At 26.0% G+C, this 11,905-nt stretch overlaps 1 protein-coding gene across 1 annotated transcript; it reads left to right on the forward strand.

The window, feature by feature from the left end:
- The first annotated feature begins 2,703 nt into the window (after window positions 1–2,703).
- On the forward strand, window positions 2,704–7,536 carry LOC128956315 (chitinase domain-containing protein 1-like). Its single transcript, XM_054302016.1, has 11 exons — window positions 2,704–2,805; window positions 5,247–5,350; window positions 5,448–5,612; window positions 5,687–5,867; window positions 5,950–6,056; window positions 6,296–6,357; window positions 6,478–6,570; window positions 6,661–6,759; window positions 6,851–7,006; window positions 7,081–7,158; window positions 7,229–7,536. Exons 2-11 carry the CDS (start codon window positions 5,249–5,251, stop codon window positions 7,368–7,370), a joined length of 1,185 nt encoding a protein of 394 aa, XP_054157991.1. The 5' UTR covers window positions 2,704–2,805; window positions 5,247–5,248; the 3' UTR covers window positions 7,371–7,536.
- The last annotated feature ends 4,369 nt before the right edge of the window (window positions 7,537–11,905 follow it).

Raw genomic sequence — 11,905 nt, forward strand, 5'->3', positions numbered from 1 at the left:
GTTGTTGTTGTTGCTGCTGCTGATGTATCTGTTGTTGTTGTAGTTGTTGTTGTTGTTGTTGTCTAATAATAGGGTACACAGGGGACCTTTGCATAAGTAATTGTTGCAAATGTTGTAGTTGTTGTGGTCGAGTTTGTTGTTGTTGTTGTTGATGCAATTGTGTTACCACCGATCCTGTTAAATGATTTGAATTTATTGTAGTAAAATTTCCTTGATGTGGTTTTGATGGCGCAATTGCTGGTCTATATTGTATTGTATTTAATTGTTGTGTCGGTCGGGATGATTGTTGTTGATGTGATTGGTTTGGATTAGTTATTATCATTGCTACGGTAGAATTGCCACCAAATTGTCTTTATTTTCCAATAATATGCAAACAAAAATATATTAATTTGAAATCAAAGTTTACTACTACTACTACTAATATTTTTTAAGTATTATATTTACGGTAATAAGTTTTTATTAATAATTACCTATTGGAAGTCATTGATTGCATTTGTTGATTAGCACCTGTATTACCTGTCATTAAGTATTGATTGGCTTGATTTTGATGTACAGGTTGGCCACTATATTGTTGTTGTTGTTGAGCATTGGATCTGTTGTCACGATAGACTTTTGGATTACCATACGCTCCTACAATACCATTATCGTTACGAGAACTGTTAGTACAGACTGTATTTGGTGGCACAGAATTTGTTAGTGTTGTTAGATTTTGTATATAAGGCGAGCTATTATTATGCAAGTTATTGTGAGATGACATTTGGGACGGTTGTGAACAAGTATAGGGAACTGTAGATAACATTTGCACTAAATTTGCATTATTATTATTATTTGTGGTGTTCTGATTGTAATTATAATAATTGAAAGAGTTTTGTGTGGTTGGGATGCTGTTGTGTGCTGGCAATGGTGCTAACGGTGCTAATTGTTTATTATTATTATTATTAGGATTATTACCTATTAGTGTTAACGGTGGTGGTAGTTGTGGTGGTGGTGTCGGTTGATTGATATTATTAGACGATGATTGTGGAGTTGTCGATTTGGGAGCAGGTATTTCTAATATCAGAGAAATGTCATCATCAATATCAGCATTAATATTATTATTGTTGATAATATTATTAATGGCATCAATATTACTGTCACTATTAGTAGTATTATTTTGATTATCACTGGTTTCGATCTTATAACACATTTTAAGGACTAAATCAACCATTTTGTCGGCGCATAGACCGGGCCGTTGATCTAACAGTCCGTCTATGACTTTAATCTTGAATGGCTTTATGAAATCCGGATGACTGCACGGCTTATTCAATAATGTATTTAACTGTTTATATAAAAAATTAAAATTTATTGTAATCATTGTTTTGTAATCAATATTATCGATAAATTATAATTTTTGTAATATTATTGAACACAATACCTGTTTGGTTAGGAGATCCTGGGCTTTCATGACACTCATGGGATCGTTGAGATCCAATACGGTTGCCATGAATTGCTCGATGTATTTGAACGAAGAGTTCAATTGTTTGAGTTCATCCTTTTTCTTTGCAAACTCTTGCTCTTTATTCGTACAGATATTGTTAATATTGTCTAACAATGTCTTTCCCAATTCAGATACTTTTTCCTGTAATTTATTAATAATATCTTTGACATTATCGATGCATAGATTTCTTTGACTACTAATGTCGGTCTCGATTGTCTCAAACTTTTCGAGAGTACTTTCCGAGTAATTTCGTTTTTCAACAATTTTGTCGACCTTTTCTCTCAGTTGGCCATAAATGGCTTCTACTTGACTTTGATCTTTGGTGTCGTTATAATAGTGGACATTATGGTCACGAAGTATACATCTGGCACAGTATGCATCGCTACATGATCTGCAATATATGGTTATCTCTTCCTAAAAAAATTAATAAATTGGAAATCAGTTAACAGTCAAAATTAGATACAAAGTTTTTAAACACAACAGTCCATACATTATGTATGTCACACATCTTCATCCTAAGACCGGGATTGGGTGTCACTTGAGTTGATTCATCCAATTCGTGTGATTTAAAAATATTAAGTTTCATATGTAGTGCCCGACACTCTTCGCAAATCCATTGACATTCATTGCATTTAATAACAGCCGACTTATTCTGTCCGTCACATGAATGACATATCTGTTGTCCGGAAGACGACAACTCTTTCTCATTCTTCGACCAATAGATCTGTTGAAATGAATTATCGATGCAATCGTTTGGCAGAAATACTTCCGAACAAAGTTTACATCGAAATACAGGCGCTTCTGTCGAAAGTAAGCCATCAATCAATTGGTTATTAAATTTTTTATAATTATTTTTCATTTTAATTACTAATTAATTAATTAATTAATTAATAATGTAAATTATGATATATTTAATTAACTATTATTTAATAATAAATAAACTATTAGTAAATATTTTTATTTTCAAGTTAATGAAAACTTTTTTGGTATTTTTATTTTTTATAACCTAAATATTATAATATTTATAATAATTTAATACTAATTTTTTTTTAATTAATAATTTTAGTCGTAGTTAAAACCAAAATAATAAATAACAACAAAATTATTTTTTTGTGACTAAATTTAGCGCTAATTATATTGAAAATTAAAAATATTTTATGTATTGGTTTTATAAAATGATATAATAATTGACAAAACAATCGCTAATATATTGTATATTTAGAGAGCAATCTCTCACTCAATAGAGAGAGACAAACGTTTTGTAAACATTGAAATGTTTGGCTAAAAGACATTAACAATTGACAGTCAAATCAAAATCAACTCATGAGGTAAGTCTTGTTTTTGATTATCAATCATAACATACCAGTGTTGGTGAAGACAACATTGAAGAAGTCGTTGACAGTATTTTTGTGGTCATCGATACACTCTTTGCACGACGAATGACAACACGGCAACAATTGTGGACAACTGGTCGGATCCATAGGTTTGCCGCATACACAGCAAGTGGACAATGCTGTCCATACAGTGTTGCTGTCTGTGGTGCCGTCGGTAGCACTCGCGGTGTTGTCGTTGTTGTCACTCATTTTGTTGGCCACTAATTGAGCGCCAAATCAAACACTATTTCAAAACTGTTTTTCTATTGAGAGTCCAATGGCTTCACAACACAAACACCTATAGAATAGCAACACATTTGTCACGTTATCAATGAATGGCTCAGAAATAAGTAACAAATTTGAAGCCAAAGTCTCGACTCATTTAAGTGAATGAAGGGATTGACTGAAACACTAAACACTACTTTGACTATAAGTGCCACTAAAGCACTGTTACCTTCAAATCAATTGCTAGTAAACTCTCCCTTAAACTCTAGCAATGAGTCTAACCTTAAAGTCTGTCAACATATTTGTCACTTATGTAATACCCGTCCCTTATATTTATATTACTTAATATTAATTATAGTATTATTATTATTTACAGTATATCTGTGCCCCACATAACGTATATATTATACGCATAACGTAAACCAATGTTACATATTATTTGCATATTAATTATAATATGGTTTTATTAATTAATTAAATGACCATGATCAATTCAATTTATCAATTTATACAGTATATATATATACATAGCATTACACACACCCACATATAGAGTATAATGTACTGTAATTATTATTGTTAGAAATTCCGTAAAATACGGGTATTTTTATTGCGGGTATTATTATTATTATTATTATTTATAGGATATATTGCCAATAAATGTAAAGTATATTACACTACTGTAAGCGACAGTTTAATTTTGAAATAAAATTTTTCTAATATTAACTTATTATTATTAATTGAGACAAATATTTAGGTCACCTATTATTAATAGATTTAGAATTTTAGGAAAAATTTGATTTGTAAATTACGGGAACCAAATCACTATACAAACATATATATAGGATATTCATATGGTTTTTATTGTTACACAATATTGATATGATTATTGTTTGTTAGTTTAATTTGATGATAGCGATGGTCTACCAGTGTTTAGTTTAAACTAAAGTACATAATGTATAGATAATGATTAATTGGCAATTAAATTGTATTGACATACAGTATGGTTGATACTATCGTATCGTTTATATATAGTTATGATGTGCTATGAATTTAATTAGCGATATATCCTCTAAATTGGACTTTAATTCTTGTTATTTGCTTGTCTTTGCATTTTTCTGTCAAACTTATATCAAATATCAAATTTATTAACACTTTATAACTACAGGACATTAATGTTATTAGAATACGTAGACATGAAATACAAAAACCGTTGGTTAAGAAAACACACATTTTTTTGTTATTTTGTGTTTTTAACCAAAAACTTTTTCTTACTAACAGTTAGTTTAAATTTAAAGAAATTGTTTTATGACTGTTAGTTTTTGAGGTCTAGATCTCTCTCTTTCTCTCTCTCTCTCTCTCTCTCTCTCTCTCTCTCTCTCTCTCTCTCTCTCTCTCTCTCTCTCTATCTCTCTATCTCCTTCATATATAGGTGCCCCATATGGGTACTATAAAATGGGGGGGGGGAGTTAAGCATTGGTAATAGAGTTGGGTTGATATACTGTATATATGTGCCAATAAATATCACATGCAATTTGAGACTAGCATTTCATATGAATATCCAGAATATGGATACAGATTTTGTTAAGACTTTAATCTTTTCAATACATATAATAACTGTTAAAAAATTACACTTTATTTAGCAACAGTTTAAAATTTTCACCTAATAAATAGCTAAATAGATAAATATTGAAAAATGATATTGATATATTAATATATCAAAATATAATATATTGATTAATTGGTTTAGAGGTTTTTATATAATAATATTTTTAATATAAACTAATAAATCATTTTGTTATATTTTAAATAAGCTACAGTTAATAAATACTGTGTTAACACTACTGTTATGCTAACATAAATAACTATAAGCTTTTTGTCGATAAAACATGAATAACACACAATTATAGACAAATATTACCGGAATATTCTGTTTAATAAAAAATCTCTTACAAAATCAATACTTATATATATTTATATATATATTAGTACATTAGTTACAAACAAGTTTTTATATGTTACAGTTATAGATCAACACAACAAAAAAATATTAATAAATAAAATCTTTGGATTTGTTATGTTTCTAATGAACTAATAATACACTAATATTATACATAATAAAAACACACAATATATCTGTCATTTTTATTTTCACTCAATATATTTATCAGATATGAATTCAAAGTGCCTTTTAATCAACTGTTTAGCACTGGTTGTGCTAATAACCAATTGTTTGGCCACTTTATCACAAAGTAGCAGAACTGCAAAACCAAAAGTAAATGTTTTTTTTTTATAACAAACTAATAAATAAATAATTTAATATATTGTTTAATGATTTACTTATATATTATTATAATAATAAATTATTGTAGAGTTATGTTGAGCCGAAAGAACCGGTCAATGAATCGCTTTATGACCGAAATCTAGTTATTACTAATCCTAAGGTTAAGGATATACTGCGCGAACATAAGGCTTACAATCTTCAGTCGACTACTGTCCGCAACTTTAACGGAACAGTTCTCGGATATGTTACGCCTGTAATCAACTATTGTTTAAGAATTTTCTGAAAAATACTTATCACTTCAATTAATTGGTTTGATTTGATTTTCAGTGGAACTCCAAAGGTTACGACATCGCTAAGACATTTGCCACAAAGTTTACACATTTGTCACCCGTTTGGCTCCAGGCAAAGCTCAATGATGACGACGAAACCATTACCATTGAGGGCACACATGATATTGATTTCAAATGGATGCAAACCGTACGCTTGATTAATCCCGATATTAAATTTGGTAAATATTTTTGTTGTTGATTTACTTGAATTTAATTATAATTTTGGTGTAATTTAATTATGGTTTTTTTCATTTGTATTAGTTCCTCGTGTGATATTTGAGGACTGGACTCACGCACAGTATACCTATTTGGGTACTCAACCTAATTTAGTGCCTACTATTGCTCGACAACTATGTGAATTTGCCAAGGTAACTTTTTTTTAATATAAAATCATATACAACTCAATACAAATTTAGAAAATACATAAAATATTTATACAGTATTGTTCAGTAGTTATTTATATGTAAATAATAATTAAGATATAAGTAAAATGAAATATTAAATATAATTAGTATAGACTGTAGTAAATAAATTAGTGTAATATTATTATAATAAATATACAGTAATTAAATTAACAAAAAAAATTGTTTATATAAAATACTAATAGAAATGGGAAATGGATGGCTTTGTGATTGAATTATGGCACGCATTTGCAGCACAGCATCGGACGTAAGTTAACTAACAATTTTTAGAGAATTTTTAGCATAATTTAAAATGTGATTTTAATAAAAAAGATTTTAAATAATAAATTAATAAAATAAATATTTTGTTTGATTTGTATCAATCAAGTGATTTGACCGCAATATTTACCAAATTTAACGCACACTTCAAGAAAAACAAATTGGAGCTCATTATAGCTGTACCGCCACCGGTCTACTACGGGTTTGTTTGTTTGTTTCAATGATAATTGAAAAATATATATAAATTTAGTAAAAATCTAATTTAAAATCTGTTTTTATTTATTTACAAAAGTGGACGAAAGGGTTCTTTTCTTAAAGAAGACGCCGAACGGTTGGCACCATATGTTAAGGGCTTTAGTGTTATGACATATGATTACTCTAATCCTCAACGGTATTGAAGATATTTTTTTAGTTTAAGATAATTATGAAAATTTAACAGTAAATTATGTGGAAAATTAATTGCATATGTAATATGCACGTAGACCTGGACCTAACAGTCCTTTTAAATGGGTTCGCGATTGTATCAAATCTTTGACTCCCAAAGACACTTCTCCTATAAGACGCAAACTATGGGTTGGATTCAACTTTTACGGCAATGACTACTCGCCTACCGGTGGCGGACCTATTGTTGGCTCACAGTATGTCTTTGACTTGAATTGATAATTAAAATGATAAGTCGCATAAATTTTTGTTTTGTTTAATCGACTCAAAGATATATTGAGATATTGGATAAATACCGACCAAAACTGCTTTGGGACGAGATTTCAGGCGAACACTACTTTGAATACAAGTATTTAATTGATTTAATTATCAAATAATCACCAATTGGTTTATTAATAATGATTTATCTTTATGTTTAGGTCCGGTTCGGGTAGAAATCGGGTCTTTTATCCGACATTATACTCACTTCAAAAGCGCATTCAATTGGCTCAAGAGTTAGGCACCGGTATAGCTATTTGGGAGATCGGACAGGGATTGGACTACTTTTATGATCTCCTTTAATATCAATACTTTTAATAGTCATTTAGTCATTTATTTATGTTAAACATAAAAAACACATTCCGTTTTTTTTAAATTTTATGCAACTATTAATTACTTGTTTGATAACAACATAATTGTTTGAAATTAAAGTTATATAAATTTTTGTTTTGTCAGTAAATTGTAATTACCGGTAATCCTGTTGTAAATGTATTCAATTAATTTGCTTGCTTCAAATTAAAAACAAATGTATTCAATAATAAATGTTAACAATATTTTTAAAAACTTAATTTTTGGTTTGGGTTTTGGTTTTTACCCCCAAAATAAAACTTATGTCATAACAAATATGTGATGCAATCATAATATTAATAACAAATAATATTTACATTACCGGTAAATTGATTTAAAAATTATATAAATAATTAAATATTAATATTTAGTTAATAAAGAAAATATATTATTACAATTTATTAAAAAAAACATTGATTGATTAATACGACAGTTATGTTGGGTTGACATCCATGACACCGGTTCACCGTTTTTTTAATTATGTAATTATACAGGTAATTTAGTAATAGGTATTTATAAAGTATTTATTTAAATCATATATAAGCTTTCAATTAATTATTAAAAATAATTTTTATAAAATAAAATTGTTCGCAAATGGTTTTTGTTGTTGTTTATTCAATTGATTAAAATTGATTTTGAAATTTTTGTAATCAATATTTACATTGATTGAATAAGTATGTATATAATTGAAATGCAAATTAAAATAATAATTAAATTAATATTAAAATTAAAGCTCATTTAATAAACCATTTTTTGTTTGTTTTGTTTAATTGATTCACAACATGTGGTCATCACTGGTATCATCACCGCCAGTGAAAGCTAACGTAAGGGTCGGTTCGTCATCGCTAGTGTCTCCTCCTCGGCCATCAGTGAGTACATTATCACTGGAAGTACATGTAGTGGACAGCAATACATTGGACACAATACCGGTGTCACAATCAGTGGTCACAATTTGTTTGGCTTTGTTTCGCAACGATTTCTTTTCTCTTTGTCTCTCATTTTTCCACCAATTTTTTAATGACTTTACGGTTACTTTGTTTCTATCATATTATTGTACAATTTATTTATTAATATCAAATTAAAATTATATCTGAATAATGTAATTATTTTTTAAAATGTTAAATTTTTTTGTTAATAGCCATACAGTTCTGATTACTATTTAATATCTAATTCAATAAACTAACAAACATATAGTGAAACTTGATTTTACTTATATTATGAAACTATGACTCAAACTATTGAAAAGTTTTTAATTTACTTTTAGTATAGAAAAAATTAATTAATAATATTTTTTTTAATAACAAAATATAACTAATAATACTGTAATAATAATAATGTGATTTAAATTAATTAAGACTTATGAACTTAATAATTATTAATATGTATTTATGACAACAATATCATAGTCAGTGATAATACCTCTCCTGTCTTAATGAGCTTTGATTAAGAAGTTCTGCATATTTAAGAAGTAGTCGATCCGATGGTTTGGGATTACAGCGAAACCATTGTCTAAGTTGTGGCACTTCAAGGCTTGAATGAAGTGTTAATCTCGTTTCGCTTGTTGTCGTCGACTGACTACTGGATGATTGGTTCATATTTGGCTCCAAATCTGTTGACTTTTCATCAATTGTTTCATCTGAATAATTATCACTTTTTCTTTGGCTTTCATTACTACTAACACCACCACTACTACTACTTGAGGCTAATGTGAATGAATTGAAGTTAAAAATTATTTTGTATAAAATATTTATATCTAATAGTATAATATGTTAAACAATACATGTAATACTGTAGTATTAAAAATGTATATTAATATTCTATACCTTATTAATATCTTAGTGTATTTAATAGGTAATACTATCTACAATATATATAAAAATTACAATAATCTCATTCATATACAATTAACATACGGTTATTTCAAAAATGATTTTATTAAGATAAAGTGCATTATATTTACTATATATACTATATATAATTAGTTTATAAATAAAGTTTTATAGACTTATTAATTAAAATATCTTTTCTATCTATTCTTTATTTAATTTATTCTATATATTAACAAAAATATTTAGAAAATATAGTTAACAATAAAATATTAGATATGTATTACAAGATTTTTATTTTATTTGAAAACACATAAAATATATAAATTATAATAAATTATATAAGAAATGATATTTATATAATTATTTATAACAAACCTTTATTTTGTGAGAGTCTATACTCAGTATACCATTTGCCAAACTCTTGGCATTTCTTTTTACCGATTTTTCCCTCAAACTTGTTGTTCACAATACTCGATAGTAATGGCTATTAAAATAATAGTTGTCATTAAATTTTGTTGAAACATCATAAGCCATCAGTTGGTAACAATTGAGTTGAGAAAAATGTATATACATTTTACATATTTTTAAAAATTATTATTAATTAAATGATTAATTAATTGTCTATTAATTTTGTTGTCAAACCTGAGATATTTGGCACAGTTTTGATAGTTTGCTTTGAGATATTTCTCGGGACAACTCGAGAACGGCTTCCCGGACAGTGTGTTGAGTCCACTCGGGTATAGTCGTCATTAAACTGTTTTTTTTGGTGTCACACAATCGGTTTAATTTTTTTTATTAATCATCATTATTTAGGATATTTAAAAAACTAATTTATGGATGTTTTCAAAACCTTATTATTATAATTATTTTTATAATAATATTAATTAAACTATAGCAAATACTGCTTAATTAACGATTCAAAATTTTTTTTAATAAGTTAGTAACTACATTTCAATTAATAAAATAATATTATTTTGTTTTCATAAATTGTGTTAAGATATTTAATTCATATAAATTTTTCAAAAAATTCAGATCAAAATATCAATAAACAAAAATAAACTCAGAATTAAATATAAACTGAAAAATCGAGATTTATTGGATAAAACTAAATAAATCATACAATTCTATACTCAATAAACTTTTTTAAAATATCAACTAAAATAAATATTATCTTTTCACTCAATATACTGTATATTATAATAATGTATTTTATATAAGAAATGACATTTTAAAAATTACTTTCTATTTATGTAAATATCAATAGAAAACTAAAAATTATCAAAAATTTAATATTATACCTATAGTACCGTATAATATTAAATTTTTGATAATTTTTAGTTTTCTATTGATATTAACATAAATAAAATGTTTAAAATATTATAGGATACTATAGGTATAATATAAATGTATTACTTATAGTAATTATAGCATAAAAACTAATACTATCAATAATTGTTCTAATTTCTAACCTATAATTACTATAATTACTTACATAAAAATCAATTTTTATTAATCATAATTAAAAATAAATAATATATTATCTATTGTTATTTTTATAGATTCATGATTTATTTTATTTTAATATGACTTACCTTTAATTTATCAAAATAATAAATATTAAGTAATTATATCATATCATAGTTAAGACATAAAGTATTATTTTATCCAAACATGTTTTAATTAATAATTATCATGATTATAATTAAAAAATTATCCTGCCCAATCAAAGTTATTGTATTAGTGTATTATTTCTAAGATAATAAAATTAGTTTAAACATTTAAGTTAGTCTAACAAATATTGAGAGCAATTTTCAATTTTTTACAATTTATTCACAATTTTTTGTTCAATCAAATTCAATGTAAAAAGTATGTCTATTAAAAATTATTATTTATTATTATTAATAATATTCATTATTATTATTAGTAGTAGTAGTAGTAGTATTCTCTAGAATAAAAACTATTATTAACAATTGTATTTCTTTTTTTATTTATTTAATATTATATATATATATATATATATAAACTAATAATAATTATTACTACAAAAAAATATAAAAATTCATTAATAAAAAAGAGAAAATTATGAATAAATAAAATTTGCAAATAATAAAACATAATAATAATAATATTAAAGATTTCCAGTATATAATTATATTAAAAATAATTGACAAATAAAAATGAGAGAATTAACAAAAGTATTTCCAGTCAATCGTTTTTGTTGTGGTATTGGCTATACTTTCATTAGTTTTGTTTTTAAAGAATCATTTTTTTTTAAATTGATCGCAATTTGTTTGATAATTTATCATAAAATTAATTTTAAAAAACATAAGAATCGTATTCATAGGTAATTACCGTAATTATAAAAAAATGATTGTAATCATAGAAAGACTAGGATTTAAAAAAAATATTTCCATAAATAATATATAATAATAATAGGATACAAGTTATCATTAATTAATTAATTAATTAAATGGAATGCATTTTATAGCTATTAGTGTTCTTTGTTTTTTTTTTTGGTCAAAGTAGTGGTCATTGAAAGTGATTTTTTGTGATATAATGTATTGTTTGTTGTGTTCAACTTTTTTTTAAATGTGTAAAACAGTTAATCAATTATATAATATATAACCCATAATTACTAATATTGCCAAAACCCAATTATAA

The sequence above is a fragment of the Oppia nitens genome, unplaced genomic scaffold, assembly GCF_028296485.1.
Source record: "Oppia nitens isolate AA-2021 unplaced genomic scaffold, nextdenovo-longstitch-racon4-pilon3 scaffold2_pilon_pilon_pilon, whole genome shotgun sequence".
NCBI lineage: Eukaryota > Metazoa > Arthropoda > Arachnida > Sarcoptiformes > Oppiidae > Oppia > Oppia nitens.

Bases quoted from the DNA above. Each gene is read 5' to 3' on its own strand.
- LOC128956315 (XM_054302016.1), top strand. From the start codon at position 5,249: ATGAATTCAAAGTGCCTTTTAATCAACTGTTTAGCACTGGTTGTGCTA. The intron at 6,571-6,660 runs GTTTGTTTGTTT...TATTTACAAAAG, and splicing joins CCGCCACCGGTCTACTACGG to TGGACGAAAGGGTTCTTTTC. The intron at 6,760-6,850 runs GTATTGAAGATA...ATATGCACGTAG, and splicing joins GATTACTCTAATCCTCAACG to ACCTGGACCTAACAGTCCTT.